Genomic DNA, 27,777 nt, shown 5'->3' with positions numbered 1-27,777 from the left:
TAATACGTATAGAATACGTACAAGATGGCAGCGCCCCTTCCACATGGGCGCCGCCATCTTTACGTACTGGACGCATAGCGTCCAGACATGTCGCGGCACCTATATGACGTCGCGAATGTGCCAGCGGCGCCTCGCAACATCATAGAGGCGCCGCAAAAAGAAGCTCCGAAATGGAGCTTCTTTTTTGCTCCACGCGGGAGCCGCACGGTTTGGCTGCTGCAGCTCCCGCGTGGAGCAAATGGCACCGGCGGGAGACCGCCGCAAAGCGGAGGTCTGTATCCCGCCATAGTTTAGTAAAACTAGCTTTTCCATGTTTAAAATAATCTGGGTTTGAAAACTATTGCAGTCATAATCTGTTATGCTATGAAGCTTGGTGAACCTTCATTTTCCAAGATGGGACATCCTTGTGCCCTCCTCACCCTCAGAGTCATATTTTGTGACAGAATTCACACAAAACCAAACTGAAAATGCAGGCATTCTGTGATATTGCCACATAGAACATTCTAAACAATGTTTTCAAATTCCATCCACATGCGACACACATTTTTTTTCCATACAAAATATAGCTGAAACAAAAATGTTACAAACAAATCTGTTCCTTTTTGGTCTGAACCCATCAGCCCAAGTAATGTCCATTGTAATTTTTAGTTAACCATGATGCTGAGAAGCAGAAATTACATGCACAGGTTGTCAGCAGGCTTGCCCTAATTTGGCAAGTGAGGAAAAAATGTTCAGAATGGGTTCAGGAATAAAAGGCATACAAAAGCCCAGTCCAGATGGGCCAAATGTACCATGCTGGCGGCATACTAGGGTTAAGGGACTGCACGGTAACCATATGGCAGCACCCCATGTAGAGAGGTGCCGCCATTGTGATGTGACAGATGCATAGCATCCGCATGTCGCACCGCGCCAGTTATGTCACGAGTGCACCATTGGTGCACTCAGGCATAACTGGCACAGCACAAAAAGAACCCACTTTTTGCAGGTTCTTTTTTCTCTGCAGATAAGCCGCGCAGTTTGGCGGCTGCGGCTTCCCTACCGGGGGGGGGGGGAGTGCTGACAGGCCTCTCTTTTGGGGAGGTCTGTACTGGGCCAAAGTTAGCCTTTTCGCTAACCATACTGCTAACTGCTGTACTCTGGCAATCCAATGAGATCAGAATCCCTCCATCCAGTGCAGTGCAATGCTAAAATAAAATATGAACTTTTAAAATTCATACATAGGAGGCTTAAGTAAAAAAGTGTTTTACTCTTTCACTATCTAATAGTTTCCAGTGAGGATCTTCAGGTGTGAGGATCAAGATATCTAGCTAAGCTTTTACACAGATGTTGAGTAAACTGCTCCTTCACCCTGTTTTAGTGGTTCCCTCACTAGTTATCTGTAAATTGTATTAGCCAGTGGAGAAACAAAAGCATAATTCAAGAACTAACTATGTGCTTGGCTATTCAAGGTCTCTGCTTGCACACAAGAGTTTGTACACTGTGGGTATATAAACTCCTCTCCTTCCTGTTGAACCTTTCCACAGATGTTCTTAGGTATTATTTCTTCCATGCCTGATTTGGATGTCAGGCTTCAAAACCTCTTTGTTTAGTTTGCTCCACTGATTTCAACCAAGAAAGACCTTATTGAAAACAATGTCTCCATTCCCAGGGAGCCTGGCAGGACTTCCAATATATCAGGTTCCACAGTAAATTTCAAAAGCACGCAAAAGCAAAATATAGTTCAGATGGGAACAAACAGGACCCATTAAATGGATGTCCTTGCTGCCATAAAAATGAAATTCTTTAATGGGTATTCATTTCAGGGAGCAATTCTGCTGTTTTCACAAGGTTTGTTTTGATTTGAACTGCCACAGCTTTAGTCTGATAACAACTGACTTGGATACCATGTGTATTTTTCTAGGCATTCCACCTGTAGCAGCAGTCACTGTCCAACAGCTTCTCTTGTATATTAAGTATAGATTTACCCAACTGAACCAGACTCTTTTATCCAACTATACATACTGTTTGTAACTGAGCTGAGTCAAAAATACATGACTGCAGATGTAGTTTATTCTCAGTGTAATGATAACCAGCATTTGCAGCTTGCTTTCTTTTCTTTTTTAAAAAAAGGTCTGTCAAAATGTGGATTGGTTTGATATAAAGTTCTTATACTAAGACTATGCTGCAGTATGAAATCACAAGAAGGGAGGAGGGGCCATAGTTTAGTTTTTTGTGTTCTATATCAAACTTTACTTTCCCCAAAGTAAATTCAATGTCTGTTTTCTACAATTGGTAATGTCATGAGTGAAATACTGTGCAGTCTAAATACATTAGTAGATGCAGATGCTCAGCTACATAATCAACAGAATCATGTCTGAACTTGGATTCACATCAGTGAAGAGAAAATGGGTATGAGAAATGCTATAGCAAAAAAAAAACAGACAATATCATTACAGAGCAAAAGTATGAAAGCAAGACTTTGAAATAAAGCAGAATACAATATATGGATGTTCTCTATAGCACAAGGTAGATTCCTGCAGTACTTTTATGGGATTACTCTTCCGTTTTCGTTAGTCAAACACAGGTGGGTTACAGACCGCCGCTTTGCGGCGGTCTGCCGCCACCGCCAGTTGGTCCGCGGGGGAGCCGGAGCCTCCACACGGCGCGGCTCCCGTGCGGACCCAAAAAGAAGCTCCAAAATGGAGCTTCTTTTTGAGTCGCCTTTGTGACGTAGCGAGACGCCAGGGGCGCACCGCTACGTCACAAAGGACGCGACGCGTACGGACTCTCAGCGTCTGATACGTCAAGATGGCAGCGCCCGTATGAACAGGGCGCTGCCATCTTGTACGTATTCAATACGTATTAGGGTTAGGGGGGTGCGGAAGCACCGCCCCTTCCTAACTCTAGTACGTATTGTATATGTACAATTTGGCGGTCTGTAACCCGCCACAGTTTTTAGGATGTTCATTGTTAAATTAACACACCCTACCACAGGCCCCTTACCTCCCACCAATGCTGTGTTCCCTCTGAAAGCCGCTGTCACAGCCTGTAAGAGCAGAAATGGGACACCTCCCTCCACCACATGACCAGGCATCTCCTTCCAACATTCCAGGCTGGGACTTTCAGAGGGAACACGGAAATGGTGGCAGGTAAGGGGGTGCGCAGCCATGCAATCTGCTGGATATTGCAACAGTTTCTAGGAAACTCCACCATAACCAACCAGTGTTTTAGACGATGCTAAGGGCCTTTTAGACTGAGTTGGGCCAGAATCACTTTACTGATGTCTGGTCTGGCCAGTTCTGGCCTGGGGCTATTGGGATGCATTGTCCGGAAAGGGTGACACCAGATTGTGGGAACATGGTCTTTTTGTCCTGTGCATTCAGCATGTAACAGGGCTACTGTCACTAAAAACAGGTGTTGTTTCCAGGAGACAGATTTAACAGAGGTCAAGAGAGGGAAAGAAGAAAGTATGTGCCAAAAAACAAAAATATACTAATATTTTAGTAGTTTTATCAACCAATAAAAATATTTCAAATGGCTGAGAATAGATTCTCAAAATTTATTCTGGGATAAAGACATCAAAATAAACAAACAAATGTTTACCTTTCAAATCTTCTGGGTTGTCGATAATGAAGTTCCCATTCCATACCACAGCAAAATCTACTGGTAAGTTACTTATGTCCATTCCATCATAGAGATACTATAGAATAGGGAAATTAAACACATTTATGAAAACTTTTTGTGATAAAAGAAGAGGAAGATCTATCCAAACAGTTTTTAAAGTGACAATACACAGGTCAGAAAACTGTGGCAAGATCTGTCTGATTGCCAATTTTAACATATATTTCCACCATCTGAATGAAGAGAGACACTTCATGTCATAGCATGATAATTTAATCGGCTGACAAACCTGGAGATAGGTAATAGATTAATTATCCAGTTCATGTAGACTGTTTTCACCACTCAATCCTTGCTTTGCCAATAAAGCACCATTACCAACAGAATAATTAATGAGAGGAAAAAGAAAATTTTAACATTCCAAAGGAGAGCCACATTGGCCTCAGAATGGAGTATCTAGAAAAGAGGGCATACTTGGCTGGCTAGCACCCTTATAATTTTGTTGCTGGCCCCACTTTCAAGAATTCTAATAGCTTTCATTCTGAGGTCTGACTAACAGAAGCATTAGGAGTTGGTTTGTCTGGTATCTTCTGGTTGTATCTTAATGGTTGTGTGTGTGTGTGTGTGTGTGAGAGAGAGAGAGAGAGAGAGAGAGAGCTTGTAATCCACCTCACAAGTGTCTCTCTTTTCTGGCCTAATGAGGTCGGTTTTACACAATACTTTTCCCAGTAAGAAAGTTAAGCTCATTATCACTTAACTTGTGCATTTTATAACAGACTATGACACAAGTGTCATTTGGGCTGCATAGATTGTGCAAAGGAATTTGTTTAAGTAACAGTGAGGTGTCAGGGGCAAAATGCCACAGAAAAAGGGAGTTAGGCAATGATAAAACAGCTTTACCACACCAGAGGACAAAAATGACAGATTGCTGTAGCTCTTCGTGTATATCATCCTTTTCACATTGTACCTTCCAGCTCTTTCTAAGATGCAACCTAAGCAATGTCTTTCAGAGAGCACTAAAATGTCCTATATCTTTTGCTGAAGGCATCACCAAATTCACTCACCAGTTTTTTAAAAAAGCGTCATCACAAAACCAACTTGAGTTACAAGGTTGCCATCAGCATGGAATCGGGCTGTGTTCACAAACTCAGGGAGGACTTAATAATTACTTATTTGGAATTTTTATTAATTTTTGTTTTTGCACATGTTGAACTTGAAAAGGAACCAAAGCTCTGGATTATTTTACAGTATGTACAAGCAACTATACATACAGAAAACTGTACAGAGAGGCAGCAGCATGATGGAGAGAAATCCAGCATTGTGTAGCAGTTTGAATGTTGGTCTAGGGCTGCTGCCACATTGCAGAATTAATGCAGTATGACACCTTTTTAACTGTTATGGCTCCATCCTATGGAATCCCAGGATCTGTAATTTGTTGTGACACCAGAGCTCTGTAAGTCTAAATATCTCCGAAAACTACCAACCTCACAATTCTACAGCCTATTTTCTATTTCATTTTTGTTCTGAATTTCCATGTCCCCAAGAACCATTGTTTAAGATTTCAGTATCTGCAGTACTGCTAAGTAAATGGATGTGTAATTTCTAGGATTTATTATTACTATTTTTTTTTAAAAGAGGCTGTTGAATTGTGGTTTCTGGCATCACACAAAAACAAAGTTCTGATGGCCTTGATTGATGTGGTTCCTTCCAATGTCATATTTGTGGGCTTGGATACTCCTGTGGAACAAAAAATATTGCTGCCTCACAGCCAAGACCTGCCCTATCATTAGGCACAGTGAGACAACTGCTTCAGGCAGCAGATTGTGTGACATCAAAGGGCAGAATCTTGTGAGTCATTCAGTTTATTATGATTGCATTTTTATTGCCAGGAAAATACTTGAGAACTGTTTGTGATAGGTAATCTGACCAGCCTAGGATATTACGCATCTTTACTTTCAAGGGAGCAGGACCATTTGCTACTCTGTTTTGGGCAGCAAAATGCCTTGGGCTTATCCTGTTCCCAACAATAAAGTGTGCAGTGGCCTCCTAGGCTATGCTTATTTAAGAGAGATTATTTTTCATGCCTTTCTTCCCTCTCCTTTCACATCCCTTCTCCTTCTACCTCTTTTCCCAGCAACAGGCAGCTTTCCAGTATTACACATTCTATCAAGCTGCTGTGGCCTGGAATTTGACAGCTCCCTGATAAGAAGGCCTGCAATTCTCTTTATCTCTCCTGTGTGAATTAGCTTTGCCTTAACACCTTTGTCACATCCCCGCCCCAACCCCCCTTTTCCTGACCCCCCACAGTCACAGACGGAGAAGCTGACAGATAAAAGATCTTCTCTGGGGCCAGGATTCTAATTAAACACCTCACTTGCCTGTGGCACATTCCCATCCGGAATTCAGGATTAGTTTAACTCCCTTTCCCCCCTCTCTCTTTTTTTTAAATTGTCTTCCAGAATAATTTTCTCTGGCACATTTTTCTTATGCCACCTACATTTGCATCATTCTTGGCTTCCACAGCTAAGATGGCAGAGTCTTTGATACTCCGAGCACCAGTAAATGTGAGTATGATATTCCTTGAGTTATCAAAGATCTCAAAAATAATTTTTTACTTCAAAAAAGCAGTTATAATGGGGGGAAATCCAAAGTATATAGCACACTAGGCACAGAAAGCTAGCACTGTGCCATGTAACAGCCTGCTGTGGCATTAAGGAATAAGCAGTCATGATGAATAGAAAGAAGAGGTAAGTATCCCATACTTGGAGGTTTGTATGTTCACTCCTGGGAGACTGCAGAGTTTCTAAATATTTGTCCAGTTCTTCAGTAATAACAACCATGCACTAGGCAGAATTACTTTTTCCTATTGCATTGGAACTCACTCTACAATCCACATGACACCAGTTCTCCATTTATTTATTTATTTGTAGCAAGACAGAAAGAAGGATGCACAAGTCTCACAGAACAGAGCAAATGTCCTTGTGGATTTGTATCAAAGAATTAACTATGATCCTGTGAAAATCTATCAAGTTGCCTCTATCTCTTATATAATCAAAGTTTTGTTAGTAACTGTTAGGATGTGGGGAGTAAAGAACATAATTCTGGTATAATTGTGGTCAGAAATGAGGCTGCTGATCCATTTCTGTTGGGATTAATTATTATATAACAACTAGCAAGGCTGTTTTTTGCCACCAGTGTCAGCCTAGACATTAGTCATTAGCAATAATTGCTCAGACATCTGCCTAAGTCCTGAAAGGACATCAACAGGAACAATGCTAGATTTCTAAACCTACAGAGGTCTAATCAGCAGAGCAGAAATAATGCAGTTTGACACCAGTTTAACTGCCATGACTCCATTCTATGGAATACTAGGATTTGTCATTTGTTGTGGCTCAGAGCTCTCTGTCAGAGGTCCAAAACACTACAGAAATAATCCAGTTTGAGACCACTTCCACTACTCTGGCTCAGTGCTAGGGAATCTTATTGTGGAACCAGAGCTCTCTGACAGAGAAAGCTAGGGCCCCATTCCCACTGGGCGATAAAGCAACAAATCTTGCTGCGAGTCTGATTTGGAGCGAGTTCCCAAGTCATATTTGAATCACATCTATCGTTCTCATTACGAAAGGGAGCAAACAGACTAGTTTTTTCTTGACTCATGTTCTCAGTCCCATTGATATTTCTCTGTTGTATTTTGACATGGACTTTTTTGTTCCCTGTTCCCATTGCCTGTCTGGAACCGGTTTAAGCTGTTTTAAGTTTCCTTTTTTAAGCTGCCAATCAAGCGCTTAGGCGATTAGACATCATAGTGACATCAGTTGCTTCGATGCATTCTGACGTGGCTATTTTTGTTCTCCGTTTCTGTTTGCATCTTTCAAACCTGTTTTTCTGGGGGGGGGGGAGGTTGTGGTCAATGGATCACTAAAGTGCCTGAGTGCTTAGGCAGCTAGGCATCATTGTGATTGCTTCCCAGATGCTGGAACACTGAGGCGCTTAGGCGCTCAGCAAAAACAGAAAAAGGAAAAGAAGAAATAATAGTTATAAAAAGGCATGCAGTGTTCTCCTCACACATCGATCTATGTGGAGCGGGAGGGGGGGTTGGCAGGGGGTGTCATGCGCTTACCATGTTTGGAGGCCAATGGAGCAATTTATAATGATTGACACCCTACAGAGTGCCTAGGTGACTGAAAGCTTAATTTTTTAAAAATAAATAAATTTGTCTACACATGTGATCACCTTGCTCTGCTTCCTGCTCCACTGGGGGAAAGGCTACGCAAACAGGGGAAAATGGCGCTGGGAATGCAGGTGACACCCCTGGGACAGCCCCTTGAACATTGCTTCTCCCCTCCTAAAATACCGATTCGGACACCCATAGTTCCCATTAGTTTGCCCCGGATCCGACACGGCATCTGCTAAAAAAACCTCTGGAAAAGTGCAGTCAGGATAACTCAGGTTATCCACCACTGATTTGGGTTTTCACTGGAGAAATCGATCAAAGTAGGATCGAACGCAAGCTCAAATGGGAATGATGTCCCTATAATCCGATTCTTGATTTGATTTATAGTCCAGTGAGAATGGGGCCCACATGTATCACAAAACTACAGTTCCAAGGATTCTTTAGCATTGAGCCAGGGCAGTTAAAGCAGTCTCAAACTGGATTATTTCTGCAGTGTGTTGTGAACTATTTTTGTATGTTTTTAATTGTATTGTATCGCTTTTAATGTTTAACTACCCTGAGTCTCAGTCCTGGGAGAAGGGTGGGATATAAATAAATATAATAATAATAACAACAAGAGAAGGCAAGATAAAATGTGTTGGTTTTAACCTTTAAAGCCCTACATGGCTTGAGTCCTGACTTCTTGCGGGAGCACCTTCTCCCATATCATCCTCCCCACACTCTTCGTTCTGCTGGGAAGAATCTGCTTCAACTGAAGAGGAATAGACTTTCTGCAGTGACCCAGCAATCCTTTTCAGCAGCTACTCCTAGACTCTGGAACGACCTGCCAGATGAGATCCGTCAGATTACCACTTTGGAAACCTTTAAGAAGGCTATTAAGACGAATCTCTTCTGGCAGGCCTTACAAGACTACAGCATCTTTGTTGACCTGCCTCCCCCCTCCCCTCCCCATTACCTTCCATCTTTATCTTTTACTCTATCTGGACTCTGCTTGAATATTTTTTTACTTCATTTTATATACTAATGTTTTTTTTAACTTTTCTTCATGGTATAATCTCTTTTTAGTGTTTATTTGTGTTTTTATGAAGGGGGGAGGGATGGGGATCTTCAAATTTTTTTAATGCATTTCTCTTTTAACTGTATCTTGTTTTACTCCTGTAATCTGCTTGGATTCCTTGAGATTAAGTGGAATAAAATTTATTATTATTATTATTATTATTATTATTATTATTATTATTATTATTGTATTAGAAAACCACAAATCCCAGAATTCCATAGCATTGAGCCATAACAGTTAATGCAGTGTCAAACTGAATTATTTCTACAGTGCAGTTTAGATCAAAGTCTGTGATACTTGCATCTTGATAATATCATTTAACTATTTCACATCATTTGAATATATAGAATTTGTATTCTCTTACATTCTAATTTTTGTATAGCCTTTTCAGACAAAATGAATTACATGTTAATCTAATGCAGTGCTTCTCAATTATTTTCTGTCATGCCCCCCCTAGGAAGAAGAAAACATTTCGCGCCCCCTGCGCGACTATAAATAGTATCATTTGTCTATAAAATTGTTATAAGTACACCTCTGCATAACAGAGCCTCGCGCCCCCCCTGGGGGGCCTGCCCCACTATTTGAGAAAGGCTGATCTAATGCGACTGGAGAGTAAGGCCAGGGTTCAAGACATCTGTACAGTGTGCACAGATGTTTAAAGCAGAGGAAGCTTCCTTCTCACTTGGTGTGAAAATCATTTATTTCTTTGCCATATTAATTTTCCTTTGAAATTATATCCCACAAGTGATTTAAAAAAAAAAAAGCCCTGCCACTGAGACTCAACTTCTGGTTTTATCTTTTCAGGGATATCAAGAACAGGAACCTTTCTAGAGTGGCCCCAAAGTTCTACAACTCTCACCACCAAAAGGAAGATTTATTTTTAGGCTTTGGGGAATTAGCTGAAAATCTATGCTGTTGTTGCAAAGTGTAATTAAATGATCACCATACATTAATTTAGTTGGACTGAATTTCTACTTCGAAGTTTAAACATTTTTGGAAGACCAGTTGGTACTGCCTTTTCTGAAAGGCAGTCCAGAAATACTGCAAATAAATATACCCACAACTCTTTCCACACATAATTCTCTTCTCCTCCAGTGATTCCCTTTTACCCCTTCTCCCCAGCTCCAAATCCCTTCACTTTACCGAGCTGTTCTGGCACTGGACACTTGAGCTGTTGAAACGAAGAGCAGGTACACGATGAATCACTCCTTGGATGTTGAGGACACACTCATAGCCACGCTGGCCAGATTGAGGCTGAGGTAAATTTCTAGCTTTCAGTGTAATGGGTTTCACCTCACCAACAGGGATCAAAATCTCTTCTGTGGGGAAAAGCTGTGGACAGTCCTGGAAAATATATGCAAAAAAAGGGTATTCAGGAAAATATATGTTCTTCATGCTCTGAACAGCTTTGGGTCTTGGAGACATATGCAGAGTTACATATTGTTGCCATGTTCCCTGAAGCAAGGACCTGATCTTACATATGGCTGTCCTAAAAATGTGTTCCACATTCATAATATAAATGATTAGCTAGAGGTGACCTGAATGTCAATAGTGTGTGTGTGTGTGTGTGTGTGTGTGTGTGTGTTTAGAAATGTAGGATTCCAGGGGGAGAGAGGGGTTTTGCAAAACTGCATCCTGCTGTATAATCAGATCAAACCAAATGAACTAATCAATCCATATTTTTATGGTTCTAGTGGTAAAACACATGTTTGCCCCTGAGCTTATCCTACCACAAAGGCAGAGTAGGTGAATACTTTAGACAACAATTTTTGGGTGTTATCAACGGGCTGCACATTGTTATTTATTTGACCCGATACTGTTAGGAGGAAGGAAAGGTATCTGTGGGATCTTATGCCACACGTGACAAAATAATATGGCTGGCTTTGACTTGGATAAGAGGGGAAACTCCATTTGCTGCTCTATTATAAGCAGTCTCTGTTTACTGGTAGGTGCAAAGGCATTTTGTAGCACCTTTGAGACAAACTGAAATAAAGGCACTTATGCTAATGGCTTCTTTCTTTCAATTCATCTCAAAGATGCTCCAAGATCCCTTTGCATATGGATATGGCTATGTCTTTGAATTTTCTCACAGGTGTCATTGTTTATCCAGAGTTCTGTATTGTTATTGGCTTCATGGCAATGACATTTCCATGCAGCCATTTGACATGGTTATAACGTTTCCTGACCTCATTCTGGGGCAAGCACGGGAAACATGCAACCCTAAGGATGTTTCTTCATCTTCAGGCCTTTACTGGACCTCCCACTCCACAAAATAATTGAAAAAAGAGAACAATTGTTTTGTAAACCTCCAGGAACTCTGATTCCCTTTTAAATCTCAGATATAGCACCTGCCCATTTTAGACTCCTGACCACTTCCAGTTTCTGTTTTGTTTTTTCAAACTATGTGGTAGACCGCACTCAGTCAGTGCTGGGGTAGGAAATTGGTCCCTGGGTGCTCTAAAATTTGCACATTTTGTTCAAGAGTGTGCTAAGAAAAATGGCACTCATCAATACCTGGACTCTTGAGGACATCATTGCTGCCTGAGATAAATTTACTACTTGCCTTGCTCCGCTTTCCTGTGGAGTGGAAGCCAGAATATTTCCCACAACTTTGCAAGATGAAAGTATGGCATTTGGAAGAGGGGTTTGGACTCATTTAAAACTGTAGCTTGTTTTACAGAGCATAAGCCTTTAGGAGTGGGCAATGGATGGCTCTCCAGTAGTTTGACTGCAAATGCAACCAACTCTACCCAGCATAGCCAATAATGAGGAATGTTGGGCTACTCTAGTGACATCAAGAACCCTGCAATCTCCTCTCCTCTGATCAGCCTGAAAGGCTAAGAGAAGACAGAACTTTATTTAGAAATTATTTTCTATTTTCTAAGGCTAGCTTGACAACAAAGAGCCATGAGAAAGTATGAACAAGAGCCTTGAGATTCACATCATCAGTTGACATTTAGAAGAATGAGCAGGCAAACAGGTTATTTGGGCACACTCTTCCCTCCTTTGGTGAGATGTATTTTATTTCCATATTAGTTATAGTAATTACAACTAAACTCTATCTATACATATAAATTAGCATATGTAAATATTACATAATTATCTGTCATCTTTGGGGGGAGGGCAATGGCTAAACTCTGCCCTACAGCAATTTCTCATTAAGTCAATCAACAAACAAACCAAACTCTCATCATATAAAAATGTTTCATTTAGACAGGTAAGCCATCAAATTGAGACATAGGAAGAAGCACACTCTTCTAGAATAATTTATGAATAAACAAATCAGTGACAGGTAAGTAAGTCAAGAGTCTCTACTGACATTCTCAACAAAATTGGGGCAACAGCATTTCACAGCATTTTCTTAGGCAAGAAATGCTCAGAGATGGTTTTACCAGTTCCTTCCTTTGAAATATAGCCTAGAGCACCTGGTATTCATTGGCTTTCTCCCACCCAAGTACTAACCAGGGTTGGTTCTGCTTAGCTTCCACATTCAGATGGGGTCTGGTGCCTTTAGAGTATTTAGAACACAGGTCTCACCTTAACACAGGGAAAATGTTTCAAAGCAAGTTTTAAAAAGAAAGATTCATTCAATTTAGGGCTAAAATGGAGCACAATTTTCACACCAATAAATGTAAACTTTTGAGAAATACATTGGTATGGCATATTAATTTGCTTTGAAAGCTTCTTTTAATTTGTAATAATTTAATTCATTTTGCCAGCTTCAGCAACAAGAAAGCTGAAATATATAATTCATAGCACTCACAACTTTCAGAATAAATCACTCATCCAATTACACAGTGTGCCCTGAAGCATGATTTGTTAACAGCAAATACTAGTACTTACATTTGCTAATTAACAAATGGAAAATTTCAGTTTATGACATCACAGTTTATGTAATACCCTGTTTACCCGATGTTCCATTTTTCATAAAGAATCTATAGATTTTTTTATTTAAAAAGTTACATATTAAGGCAGCTTTTTGGTCCAGATCATTATCAGCAATCAACAAGATTCATTAGATGCAAACAGAACAGAAAACAGTCAGTTCAGATTGATTTTCCATTTCTCTTTTGGTTCTTGGGTCTTTATGATATTGTGAACCCATTTATAAGCATTTCTCAGAGGAGCTATCAGTCCTTGGAACTCAATATTTTTGATTTCAGTAACCACTGAGAGCTCACAGTTGTAAACTTGGAAATAGCTACAACTTTAAATTGTGAGATAATAATCCAAGATCAAGTGATCAATAGGACCTATAGAGACAATACTGCTATGTATCAATGACCATTATAGAACTATAGGAGTTTATCATACCTGAGCGGTCCCACTCTGCTCCCATCGCTCCAGCGTCATCCATCCGTGACGGAAGCCTCCTGGTGGGATCGCTCCTGGTGCTATTAAAGAGGAACACTTCTGTTTTCGTTGTGGAAGCGTTCTTGTAACTATTTTAAAAGGGGGGCTTTTTTAATAACAATTTAATCCATTATTGAAAAAGCCCCCTTTTAAAAACAATTACGAGAACGCTTCCATGACAAAAACAGAAGCATTCCCCTTTAATAGTGCCAGGAGCGATCCCACCAGGAGGCTCCCGTCGCTGTTTGGTAACATATGGGCAGTGGGAGAAGAATGGGACCCGTCAGATAATAATAATAATAATAATAATAATAATAATAATAATAATAATAATAATTTTATTTATATTGCCCCGCCTCTCCCTACAGATCGAGGCGGGGTTACAACCTGATAAAAAGCATACAGTACAGTCATAAAATCCAACAATTCCAATAAATACATCAGTGGTTATTTACAGTGGTTATTTACAGAGAATCATTCTCAGGGATTAAAGGGCGAATATCCTAAGTGAATTCAGGAGGGTAGGCCTGCCAGAAGAGCTCCGTCTTGACTGCCTTCTTAAAGGTGTCCAAGGTAGTGATAAGACAGATCTCTTCTGGCAGACTGTTCCACAGTTTAGGGGAAGTGGCAATAAAAGTTCTTTGGGAAGTCATGTGCAGTCTGGTAGTTTGTATTTCCAGTAGATTTTCCCCAGATGTTCTGAGAGCGCGGGGTGGATTGTGTACGGAGAGGTGTTCCTGCAAGTAACTTGGGCCCAAGCCATATAGGGCTTTAAAGGTAATAACCAACACCTTGTACTGCACCTGGAAGCTAATTGGCAGCCAGTGAAGTGATTTTTAATACAGGTGTTATATGGTCAAATCTAGGAGTTTTAGTGACCAATCTGGCTGCCACGTTTTGAACCAATTGGAGCTTCCGAACTTGGCACAAGGGTAGCCCCATGTAGAGCACATTACAGAAATCAAGATGAGAGGTTACCAGTGTGTGTACCACTGCTTCAAGGTCCCTTGAAGGTCCCATAAAATCGCAGAGTTAGAAGAGACCACAAGGGTCATCCAGTCCAACCCCTGCCATGCAGGAACTCTCAATCAAAGCATCCCCGACAGATGGCCATCCAGCTTCTGCTTAAAGACCTCCAAGGAAGGAGACTCCACTGAACTCCAAAGGAGTGTGTTCCACTGTCGAACAGCCCTATCAGGAAGTTCCTCCTAATGTTGAGGTGGAATCTCTTTTCCAATAGCTTGCATCCATTGTTCCGGGTCTTATTCTCTGGAGCAGCAGAAAACAAGCTTGCTCCCTCCTCAATATGACATCCCTTCACATATTTAAATAGGGCTATCATAGCACCTCTTAACCTTCTCTTCTCCAGGCTAAACATCGTTCCTCATAGGGCATGGTTTCCAGACCCTTCACCATTTTAGTCACCCTGCTTTGGACACGCTCCAGTTTCTCAATGTTCTTTTTGAATTGTGGTGCCCGGAACTGGACACAATATTCCAGGTGGGGCCTGACCAAAACAGAATATAGTGCCACTATTACTTCTCTTGATCTAGACACTATACTTTTATTGATGCAGCCTAAAATCGCATTGGCCTTGTTAGCTGCCGCATTGCATTGTTGACTTATGTTCAACTTATGGTCTACTTGTACTGTACTCCTAAATCCCTTTCACATGTAGTTTCATTCAGCCAGGTGTCCCCCGTCTTATATCTGTGCATTTCATTTTTCTGCCCTAAGTGCAGTACCTTACATTTCTCCATGTTGAATTTCATTTTGTTTGCTTTGGCCCAGTTTTCTAGTCTGTTCAAGTCATTTTGAATTTTGATCTTGTCCTCGGGGGTATTAGCTATTCCTCCTAATTTGGTATCATCTGTAAATTTGATAACTATGTCCCCAATTCTGTCATCCAAGTCATTGATAAAGATGTTGAATAGCACTGGGCCCAGGACAGAGCCCTGTGGGACCCCACTGGTCCCTTCTGTCCAGGATGAAAAGAAGCCATTGCACTGAACATGAATTTAAATTGTTGGCATGACAGTAATAATTATGCCCAATTATCAAGAACTGAGCATACCAGCAACTTAAACTATTTTAAATGTGTGTGTGTGTGTAAGTTAGAAGTGGACATATGGACAGTGCATCTTCCCCAACTATCTCCTTTATTTTCCCAATATGTTCTGAGATATCCTGATTTAAGAAGAAAAAAAAGAAAAGAAATACACTCTCTGACAAATCAATTAATCATAAGTTTATAACATGGATCTTCAAACAATGATGTCTATTTCTACAGTAAGTGGGCACCATTCCTTCTTCATAGAGAATATATTGAAAGAAGATTTTCTCAGTTATAAATCTATTTGTTGAGAAACAGCTTCAATTACCTATCATTATAAATAGAAAGATATCTCATGTTGGTTGGTTTATCAGTGGACAAAATCTGGGCATTTAAGTGGTTAAAATTAGTTTATTGTTGTTGCTATCATCCTCCTCTTCATCCTCCTCATCATCACCACCATCACCATCCCACGTTTTCCTCAGTCTAAGATTCAAGGCAGCTTACAAATGATAAAACAGATACAGTATAGCTAAAAAAAAGATTTACAGCCAGTGTGGTATAGTGGTTTGAGCATTGGGCTATGACTTTGGAGACCAGATTTGAAGATACTCGGCCATGGAAACCCACTAGGTAACCTTGTGCAAGTAATAAACTTTCAGCCTCAGAGGAAGGCCATGGTAAACCTGCTCTGAAATAATCTTGTCAAAAAACAAAAACAAAAACCCGTGATAAGTTCTGCTTAGGGTCATCATCGTCATCATCGATTTTTATTTCTTTCCCACCCCTCTTCAAGGCTTGAGGCAGGTTATAACATGTTAAAATACAAAACACAATTTAAAAAAAAAGAAAGCATAAAACCAACAGTTAAAATAAAATACTATAAAACCATTAAAATACACTCATAATTATTCTTTAAAAGATGTCAATTAAAAATCAAGATTTAAAATTGACTGGGTAAGCCTTTTTGGAAGAGGCTTTACTGTTGAAAGAGGCTTTACTGTTGTTTGAAATGCTTTCAGCATTTTCAGCTGTTGTATCTCTTCTGGCAGGTCAATTTACAGTCTGGGGGTGACAGATGAAAAGCTCCTCTGGGCAGCCATTGCCATTCTAGTCCTGGCTGGCTGGAGCAAACATTTTCCAGAGGACCTGAGTGTACAGAGCAGACTGTATGGGAGAAGGCAATCCTATAGATAACCTGGACCCAAACCCATGTAGGGCTTTAAAGGTAATAACCAACACTTTGTATTTTGTTCAGAAACTAAATGGCAGCCATCGGAGTGATTTTTAGATTGGTGTACATCACTACTGGATGTACCCATAATCAATCTAGCTGCCATAATCTAAACCAATTGGAGTTTCCGGACTTGCACTACCATCTTTAAGTTCTCCAATTCTAGGAAGGGGTGCAGCTGACATTTGGAAGGATGGATCCAAGAGCACTTCCAAACTGAGACCACAGACTTTCAATGGGAGTATAATCCCATTTAGAACTGGTTGACACACCTCCAGCCCCAGTTTAGGACCCTTGTCTGGTCTGGATTCAGATTTAATTTGTTTTTCTTCATCCAACCATTTATCTCTTCCAAGCATTCATTCAGGGGAGACACACTATCCTTAGCTGAAGCTATTTTTGAAGTCATGGAAATTTATTTTTGGGTTTCATCAGCATATTGATGCCTCCAGGTGATCTCTCCTAGTGGTTTCATGTAGATGTTGACTAACACTGGTGATAGGATGGCACCTTGCCATACAATAAATAAAATAATAATAAAATATTTATTTATAGCCCGCCTTTCCATAGATCAAGGCGGGTTACAACAATAACAGTTACAGAGTAAAAACACAATACACAATAACAGCAATTATACATTAAAATCACAATAGCAATATCCAACTAGCATAAGATGTTTACAACAAAGATAATAATGGTGAGGGGGAGGAAGGAGGCTACAAAGGGAAAAAGTTAGGGGAAAGCTGTTTGGAACAGGAAGGTTTTTAATTCCTTCCTGAACCGCTCAAGGGAGGTGGCCGAGCGGAGCTCACTGGGAAGCACGTTCCAGAGCAAAGGAGCCGAGATGGAATAGGCTCTACGCGATGTTGTGGCGTATTTAGAATCTGGGACTGTCAGCAAATGCTTCCCAGCCGATCTGAGTGTGCGGGGCGGGTTATATGGGGAGAGGCGGTTCTCCAAGTACCCTGGGCCCAAGCCATTTAGGCTCTTTTTTTGAGGAGCAGTTGTCCCCAAGCACCACCATCTGAAACCTGCCTGGGAGGCACTATTGGGACCTCTGCATCACAGTGCCTCCAAATCCCTTGGGCATTCCAGAAGGATACCATGGTACATAGTATCGAATGCCGCTGAGAGGTCCAAGAGCACCAGCAGGGACACACTCCCCCTGTCAATGCACAGGGAAATATCATCCACTAAGATTATCATAATAGTTTCAACTCTGTATACTGCTCTGAATCTAGCCATAAGTCAGAAATGACTTGAAAGCACACAACAACAAAACCAAGACATACATTGTACAAAGTTTAAAATATAATTAAACAACCAATTAAATTAAAAACATTGTTTGTTTTGCTGCCACATTCACCTGTGGAAGTCCATTGTATTAGGGGAGTGTTCTATCTGTGTATCATCACATTTTCACAGATATACCTTTTTCACATGAAACCTATACAAATTATGTCAAGGCATGAGACCTTCACCAAAGCCTTAGTTTGTGGAGCACAAGTATATGATTGTGCCATAAGAACGTTAACTCTTAGGCCTCTTTTGATTTTTTTTTTTAAAAATCTCAGTTCTAATGCTTTAACCTCTTTACTATCTCTATGCTATGAACTATAGACACATAGAAAACAGATGCTTCCCACATAGGGTCAGTCAACACCTTTACTCTGCTGCTTCATAAGCATTTTATGGCATCTTTGGCATATATATTATTTTAAAGAGGTATTTTGTGAAGATTAGTAGTCCAAAATCATTTTCTAATCCTGTTGTGGAAAAAGCATTCTGTCACTAGAGGAAAGTGACTTTACTTTCAAGGTAGTGACATTATGAACTGGAATAAATTGTTTATGGCTCTAACATGGTTTCCACACTACACAAGTATAGATTTTTTATACCATTTTAAGTGCCATAGTCCTACAAAATCCTTGAATTATTGGTTTTATGAAGTATATAGATCTTCTGTCAGAGAACTCTAGTGTTTCACCAAGGATTACCTAGAATTTAGCCATGGTAGTCAAAGTGGTATAATTGCTATGTGTGAAAGATGCCTAAGCCATGCTTCCAAAACAGCTCATTTTAAGCATGTGGATCGACTCAAAGCACTTCAGAATATATCTGCCCTATTGACATTCCACTGGCTGTTGCTGCCAACTGCTTTGTTACACAGAACTCTACATTATAACACACATGCTAAGGCTCCAAGCATTAAAGGATTTAAAATGAAGATTTAAAATAAAATAAAGAAATATGAACTAGGCATCAGTTGACACAATCAATAGATAATGGATTTTTTATCAGCATTAAGTTGTCGATTTTTATATATACTGCATCTGTTTCAGAATACCTCTGTCCTATTTCACAGTGATGTGATGTTTCAAATTTGGCACTTGGTGTCACTGTCTTATTGTCGGCATATCAAACAGAACTACAGGAGCAACAAGTTAAAAAAACAAAGCACTTGCTCATAGACCAAACAACATGTTGTTCCTAAAAATGTATTGTAGACTGAAAAGTGCTCCACTGAAGGCAATTGGAATACGTTTTCTACCAGAACTGAGCAAAGGGAGCTCATGTTTTGTTTTGTTTATTTTTGCTTTTTTACTGTTTGTGCTGGAACAAAAAAGATATCACTGTAGTTGGCCATTTTAAACAGTTACAAGATGCCTTTTTGCACACATATTGAGAAAACATGAAAATATTCTTTACATTACACTACCCTTGCCTAATGGTAAGGCTGGTCTGAGATAGATCAAATCTAGCAGTGGAAAATGAGAGCACAAGTAAAGTTGAGCTGGATAGATGTGTAGTTCCTTAGCTTCTACAATGGAGGGGGGGGGGGGGGGCGAATGTGGTCCTTCAGATTTTGGTGGATCTAACATTCCTCATCATTGGCAGTGTGTGTTAGTTAGGGATGCTGGTCTTCCAGTGCAATTATTAATAACATCTGGAGGGCTGCAGACTGGCAACCTTTTCCCTACTTCACTATCAATGAACAGGAAACACTGTGATGCTTTTCTTCTTTGTCTACATCTTATTATAGTTAGTTGGAACAGCAATTCCCTGACTTCTCATTAGTCATTTCAGAGGTCCTGATCTTGGAAAGATTGATGATAGGAAAGAGTTGTAACCTCTTCACCATTTTGTCCCTCCAGGTCTCCCTTTTATTCCTGGCTCTGTGACTGGAACACCACCAATGAAAAGATGAGAGATTCCAACAGTTCACCGTCTTCTTTACTGCTCAATAACTACTACTACTGTGATAAACTGCACAGGAATTTGTTTCCCACAGAAGGAAGAGAAAGAGTTCTAACAAGCTTTGCTGTGCTAATAGCCAGCAGATATTGGCAATGAACCAAAAGAATGAGATGAGGCACAAGCGAATGAGATCGACACCTCATTTATATAGGCTTTATGCCGTAGTTGATGCAGATGATTTTTAAGAATTTTCTTTTGGTAATGGTGGATATTATATGTTCTCCTAATTTATTACATTTTAAATGACTTTTAATTTAATGCTTTTAAAAAATAAGATCCGTTAATTGTTTTTGAAAATTATGATTTCAACTATATTGTATTTTACAACCTTGGGTCCCATATTGGGAAAGATAAAAAACTCCCAAAGTAAATATGAGAGAACTAGATTTTTCTTAGGTTACTGTAGTGAGGGATCAGGCTCAAAACTTTTTGTATGTCTATCCTGCCCTTTTTTTATTGAGCATTTGCCCTTTGTAGCAAATTGGGAGAAAGGGTCATGTCACAAACTGGGTGCTAGTAGGCAACTCAGACTAGGCCCTTATGAGGCTATAAAGACTCTAGCTGGGGTCCTCTCTTCTCTCTGAACTAGTTCTATGGTTATGGAGGTATGGCATGGGTTTTGAATGCCAGTCATATTACCTTTCCATTTTTTCATTGCATTGTCATTAAAGCGACTTTTGCATTGTCACTAAAATAACTTAATCTTAGGTTTTGCCTTTGAGAGCTTACATTTCCATTTTGTAGGTGTTGAAACTGAATCCTAAAGCTCTCACCTAACAGTTGTTGTTGTTGTTAACTGCCCTTAAATCAACTCTGACATCTGGTGACCCTGTGAATCAGGCATTTCCAAGACGTCTTGCTGTGGGTTTTTCATAAGTGCACACTTCTGAATTGTGTCTCAGTTTAGGCTAGTCTCTGCAATGTCAACTATGGCACCCAGCCATCACCTCATGAGAGCTTGGAAGTAGCACATTAAAATAACAAACAACATCATTTTCCCTTCTGTTTCTTTCTGGGGTAATAAGAGCATTACAATGATAATGCACTATTCTTACGGTAATTTTTAAGTAACAGGTAACACTAATGTGTTACTTCTTTAAAATGCATTTCCAGCTCTTTACCTCATCCATCACCTTCTCTGCATGACCACTATGGAATCACTTCAGTGAATGATATTGCCAGAAGCCCTGTATAGGCATCATTCACTTTTTGGCTTTGTTAACTTTGTTGTTGTTAGCTGCCCAAGAATGTCTATCCTCCAGTACCTTGCCCAGATCCTGCAAGCCCGTGCTCATAACCTCCCAGTTTGAGTCTATCCATCTGGTTTGTGGTCTTCCTCTCTTTCTTCTACCCTCTACCTTTCCTAGCATTATTGTTTTTTCTAGTGATCCGTGCCTTCTCATTATGTGGCCAAAGTACAATAGTCTCAACTTGATCATCTTAGCTACAGTCCTGCAAATTTGGAGTGCCCTCCAAATCTGTGTCAAAGATTTGCAATTGTTTCACAATCGTTAAGCAATGAAAACCTCACATTTTGCAAGGCTCTCCAGAACTGAGAAACAGAACATCAACTTGGGGCACCTAGTAAACACCAAAATCCACCATTGTCCAATTTGCCAAGAAATTGTGCCAAAGTTTTGCACTCTCTTTGCACTCTTTTGCAACAATAACAGCAGCAGCAGCAACAACATCCTCAAAGTGGAATAAATGGTATCTCAAACCAGTGGTCCTAGTTAACCTCCCCGACTCCAACACTGCCTAGTTCAGTCCAGATCTGTGCCAAAGTTTTGTAGTGTGTTTGCAATGGGAATGCTACATTTTGCAATGCCTCCCAAAGTGAGAGACACCTCAAATTGCAGTTTGTTTATTTGGAATCTTCAATATTGGATTTGGGGACATTAAATTGGAATTCTGTGTTGAGGTGTCCATTTCTCAGTTTTGGGAGTGTTTCAAAATGTAGGTTTTTCATTGCAAAATATTGTCAAATGACTACAAAACTTTGGTTTGAAGGATATTCCAGATTTGATGGTTCATACTTTAAAAAGCTCTTTCTTGAATGGACACAGAAGATCATCTAGCCCTACCCACCTCCATCATCAACTATCTTTATATGGGTGCATCTCAAAAGGAGAGGTTCCCATTCATGTGAAGGTTGTTCAAACCAAGAAATCTCTTGAATATCAAGGTTATTGAGGTAAAAACATTTAAACACGGATGCTACCATGGAAAGCCTCATCTGAGATGAGAGAAGGAAAGATGCAGGGGGTGGGAGTGGCTGGGTGATAAGAGACTGCATTGCTGATCTGTTATTATGCCCTTTTATTGTCCATGCTGCTAATTATATCTTTCATTTCCTTTTAAAGACTGTAGTACACAAAAGCAGATTATTGCGAGATAGACACCAAAATTACAGGTCTCTAATTATCCTTTGATCTTTTTAAAATTCACAATATGAAATTTGATATTCTGTGCTATTTTGTGAAAATAGTTTCATTATTCTTATTGTCATCACACAAAACCCCCTGTGTTCATTGTAGTACTCCCAGCGTTGAGATCTTTACAAGGAACTATGTTGTGGTCCATTATCTTCCTGGCTTGCTCTTTTAATAGAACCGTGGAATGATAGAGGAAAAGACCAAAAGCTTTTATCTAGGGCAGAAGGGGTGATTCCCCCCTTCCTTCCTTCCTCCTCATATCATATCTGTAGATTACAGGATTGGAAATTCTGGCAGTGAAATAATTTCTCTTATTTTTAAATGCAAGGAGGTTATAATGTAGTTTTTCCCCCAAAGGTTTTATTGTTAGAAAAATGTCACATCACAACTGTAGCAAAAGTAAAGAGTCAGTCAGATTGTGAGCATACTTCACTCTAGGGACAATGGAGAAATTGTACAATCTTTTTGCTGTTTGACAGCTTCAGTGATTGCATTAATAAAGGGATCTAAAAATAAGGAGGAATAAGCTACATGATGCCATATCACCAACTACACCAACTGCAGTACCCTAGCAATGGTTTCTGCATTGCTACTGGCCATTTTTACTGAATTTCTCAGTTGAGTGAATGAAATCAAACAAACTTTAGGGGCTTATGGAAAAGCACTAGGTTTTGCTTAAGAGAGACATACATTATGGAGAGCACTATGGGGTGTTTCTGCTATGCTCTCCTATATCTTTTAAATATTGGCTTCTCTTCTCATTTTGGGTTATTTTTGTTATCAATTTGAAAGTTGCTCAGTTACATGGGGACTAATTCACTATATTTACATAAAACAGTGTTGTATGTAAATCGTTAGGAAATACAGAAGTGATGCATCACAATTATCCGTGCAAAAAAAGGTTGCACTGCACTAAGACATCATCCATATGTATGTTTTCTTTTTTGATTTCCCAGCTGAAATAAGTGGCTTGGCCATATGAATAACATCCTTTGCAATTGAAAATATATCTGTAATAACACCTTTAAAATATTAATATGATGTGCTAACTAGAGGTAATGAAATCCCAAGTATGTTATAGTGTTTGAGCATTGGACTATGGCTCTGGAGACCAGAGTTCAAACCACTGCTTTGCCATGTAAACCCACTTGGTGACCTTGGGCAAGTCACACCCTCTCAGCCACAGGTGGGCAATTGCAAATCCCAGTTGAACATGTGAAGTCAAAGCTTTCATGGCCAGCATCCATAGTTTTTTGTGGGTTTTTTGGGCTATGTGGCCATGTTCTAGAAGAGTTTCTTCCTGATGTTTCGCCAGCATCTGTGGCTGGCATCTTCAGAGAACAAATCTTGCCAAAGAATTTGTGATAGGTTTGCCTTAGTGTTGCCATAAGTCAGAAATGACTCGAAGGCACACAACAGCAAAAACAACCACATCACTGTATTTTATTTATCAAACTTAAACTAGCATGAAATTGGACATAAGGACTACACATTTAAAAAGTGAGAAATGTATTAGAAATGCCAGAATTTGACAGTCCAAATTATTTTGCACCTCAGCACCTACATTTTTATGAAATATTGGTCATTTGTACTAATCCTTATAATGTTCTTTTGACAGGTTGGCTGGTGTGGACTATTACATCCATATTATATTACATCCATCCTGGAGTCATCTTTTAGGTTTGGCAAGTCCGGATGGACCATATTTAGTTTTTGTTTTTTCCTTTGTTTATATATCAGTGCACTACTTTTTTCTGTTGCACTACCCCAGTTTAGTAAACTTTGCACACACAGGCTTAAAGGTTATTGTTATTCCTGACTAGAGTAGACCCATTAAATCCATGGGATTTTTCTTCATGCTAATGCACTAGTCAGCCATTAATTATGTAAATAGTTGAGATTAACCAATAGGATGTAGGTCAAAATCTCCTTTTAATTTTATCCCTAATTCTATGCTATCCTGTTTTTTTTGCAGGGAAACAAAAGCAGGCAAAGGGAACCACAGCATGAAAGAGGGGAGGGAAAGGGGAGCTCTAACACACTTCAAGTCCCTGTTGGTTCTGGCAATAACAACAAAGCTTCCATGGTGAATGGTCAGGAGCACTTGTTATCAGCTTTGGCTGATACGCCAGCTGCGCCCTTACCTGGGCCGGGCGGACCTTGAAACCGTGGTACACGCTCTGGTAACCTCTCGTTGGGATTTCTGCAACGCGCTCTACATGGGGCAACCCTTGTACCAAACTTGGAAGCTACAATTGGTGCAAAATATGGCTGCCAGACTGGTCACTGGATGTTCCATGGCCAGCCACATAACACCTATTCTGAAAGATCTCCATTGGCTGCCCATTCGCTTCCGAGCCCAATACAAGGTGTTGGTGATCACCTATAAAGCCCTAAATGGCTTGGGCCCAGGGTACTTGGAGGACCGCCTCTCCCCATACAATCCGCCCCGCACTCTCAGGTTGGGCAGGAAACATCTCTTAATCATTCCAGACACACGTTACAGTGCAACTCAGAGGGCATTTTCCACCTCAGCCCCTCGACTCTGGAACACCCTGCCCGACCAGCTCCGCACAGCCACCTCCCTTGATGTATTTAAAAGGACTCTAAAAACTTTCCTTTTCCGCCAGGCTTTCCCCCCATGAGTTTGAGTTTGTTATGGTTTGTTATACAGTGGTACCCCGGGTTACGAAAATAATCCGTTCCGCGGCGCCCTTCGTAACCTGAAATCTTTCGCAAGCCGAAAAAGCCATAGGCGCTAGCGCTGGAAGCCGCGATTTGGTGCGAAAAAGCGCCGAAAAGCACCAAATTTTTTTTTCGTAAGCCAAAAAAAAAAAAAACGTAACCCGGAACAGTTTTTCCCTATAGAATTTTTTCGTATCCCGGAAATTTCGTAACACGGTGCTTTCGTATCCCGGGCTACCACTGTATTGTCATTTTGTGTATTGGGGTTTGTATATTGGGATTTTATGCTGGTTTATGATTTTTAAGATGCTAATATTGATGTTTTTAACTGTTCTTATAGTACTCTGGGAGTTGGAGGGTTTTTGCTGTTTTTATACTGTTTTTGCTGTTTATATTGTTTTTAACGTCTATGTACACCGCTATGATCTAGAAAGGAATAGCGGTATATAAATAAAAATTATTATTATTATTATTAAGTATGGTACAAAAATAAGAGATAAAAATAACTTTCTGTCAGGAAAAAGGAAGAGGACATAAAGAAGGATCAGGAGGATGTGGGGTCACTCATCATCTCACACACACTCAGAAGAGGTGACGGCAACAACACACCTAAGTTGCTACCAGAAGCTGGTTTTGCTGTACAGGTTGATTCTCCCTTATCCAAAATGCCTGGGGCCAGAAGTGTTTTGGATTTTGACATTTTTTTGGATTTTGGAATACTTGTATTTGCATATATTGTTATATATTGGAGATGGGAGCCAAGTCTAAACATAAAACTAATTTATGTTTCATATACACTTTATACACATAGCCCGAATAAATTTTTTACAATATTTTTCATAATAATTTTTCATGAGAGCCATTAGGGTGGGATATAAATACCTAAATAAATAAATAAATAAATAATGTTGTGCATGAAACAAAGTATGTCTACACAGAACTATCAGAAAGCACTATCTCAGTCACCCATGAAAATGTTTTGGTTTTTGGAATACAGTCAGCCCTCCTCTTTCATGGCCCTCCACACAAGACCCCCACAAAAGTGGAAAAACTGCAAATAAGTGGGGGAAGGCAGGAGGGGCATGCACACACACTCTTTTCCCCCTCCCCATATACACACCCCTTCAGCCTTCCTCTGTGTTTTAACTGGCTTCCCTGAGTCAGCAAAGAAAAGGAGTGTGCACGCATGCCCCTCGGCCTTCCCCTATACTTTAACTGCCTTCCCTCAGCTGGCTGAAGGATGGGGGGGAGGAAGAAAGTCTAAAGGAAGAGGAGTGCATGTGCATGCAGACAAACATCACAAATGATCAATACCGTGAATACAAAAGTGGAGGGCTGATTGTATTTTGTATTTCAGAATTCTGCATAAGGGGGACTCAACCTATATAAATTGTTCTACCTCTGAAATCACACATAGTGTCTCTGAAGACCCAAAAGAGAGCAATCAGAAAACATCTGAGTCTATACTGGAAGAAGTATGGATCTTCTTCATCATTACCTCCATTACCTTCAAGAGCAGGTTGTCTGGTCACCATGGTTCCCAGCCAATTTGGGGCTGATCATGGCTGGAGTGGCCAGAGGCTGCTCCACGCTGCCAGTCTGCTTCTCCCCTTTTGTGAAATAGATTTTTCCACCCTGACAAAAGAAACACCTTTACAACGGTCTCCCTTGGGAAGATAATGGAAGTGCTACAACATTTTGAGGAGAAGTATGGAGAAAAATACTACTCTCCCACTTCATATAGGAGCCCTGGTGGCGCAGTAGTTAAATGCCCGTACTGCAGCCACTCATTCAAAACCACAAGGTTGCGAGTTCAAGACCAGCAAAAGGGCTCAAGCTTGACTCAGCTAAATGAGTACCCAGATAGACATTGCTTAGGCGGTATGAAGCAGTATATAAATGAAGCTTGTTTTGTTTGTTCATTTTGGCTTTCTTTTCTCATGTGATAAGGTTCCAAAACTTGATGCTCTTTCACACTGCACTTAAAACAATTATTTTCCAATTCATAAGAAAGACTTTAACTTCTTCAGTGCTATAGCTTAGGGTAGGCTAAGTGCAACCCACATGCCACTAATATCACCCTGCCAGGCCTTTTGTACAGTTCATTAGGGATAGAAACAATATTAAAAATGTGTTTCTCAAGTGTCAGAAAACCTAGACTGGCAAGAATCCTCACAATTCAGGACTTTGTTGAAAATTCACAGGCAGGAAGATTGCACAGAAAGAAACATTTTCTGCTAAGTAAACAGAATTGTGTGCACTGAAAATAGTATTTTTGGATAGAAATAACATTTTCTGTGAAGAAAAAGGCTGCTTTCTATGCAAAAAAAAAGAAAGAAAATGCATGTGAATTTTGCACAAAGTTCCAACTACATAATTTTTTGAATGCAGTGTTTTCTGTGCTGAAAATATTTCTGTACAAAAATATTATTTTATATGCAGAAGATACTCTTTACTGTACAGAAATATTGTTTTCTGGGGAAAACATCACATCTCAGTATTGCACAGAGGAAGTCCTGAACTGTAAAGATTCTTTGCAGTTCTGGGTTCTTCACAATTTGAAGATTTTCTCTCAGTAGGAAGAAAAAATGCTGAAATTACTAGTTGCTTCCTTCGAGAACAACATTAGCTAAGAATGACATTTCCATGCCCAAATAAATTATAACCAAATTTGGTTTTGTTTTATATTGAAGTCCTCCCCCCCCCCCCCCGCCTTGTTCAGGAATATATATATGATTGTGATTCATTGTTTGAAAAGAGAGTTTGAGCTTGTGTTTCTAAACAAAGTGAAATGATGTAGAACCTGAGGAACTTCAGCACAGTTCCTTATTTACAGCACGCCTTCTTCGAAGCATCTTTGAAAGCACTGGCTAATGCTCTACACTGATAAATGTTAATCTAATTGGCATGTGATCTGAAACTCTGTTCTCT

At 40.0% G+C, this 27,777-nt stretch overlaps 1 protein-coding gene across 1 annotated transcript in view; it reads right to left on the bottom strand.

Annotated features, from left to right (window-relative positions):
• PLXNA2 (plexin A2) overlaps nucleotides 1-27,777 on the bottom strand; it is a 518,762-nt gene that overhangs the window by 111,447 nt on the left and 379,538 nt on the right. Inside the window, 2 exon segments of the mRNA XM_042463708.1 lie at nucleotides 3,583-3,679; nucleotides 9,972-10,172. Coding sequence (XP_042319642.1) covers nucleotides 3,583-3,679; nucleotides 9,972-10,172 — 298 coding nt within the window.

Source organism: Sceloporus undulatus, chromosome 4, assembly GCF_019175285.1.
Source record: "Sceloporus undulatus isolate JIND9_A2432 ecotype Alabama chromosome 4, SceUnd_v1.1, whole genome shotgun sequence".
Lineage (NCBI taxonomy): Eukaryota > Metazoa > Chordata > Lepidosauria > Squamata > Phrynosomatidae > Sceloporus > Sceloporus undulatus.
The sequence above is the reverse complement of the archived record's forward strand: the minus strand, read 5'-3'. Positions and strand labels throughout refer to the sequence as shown.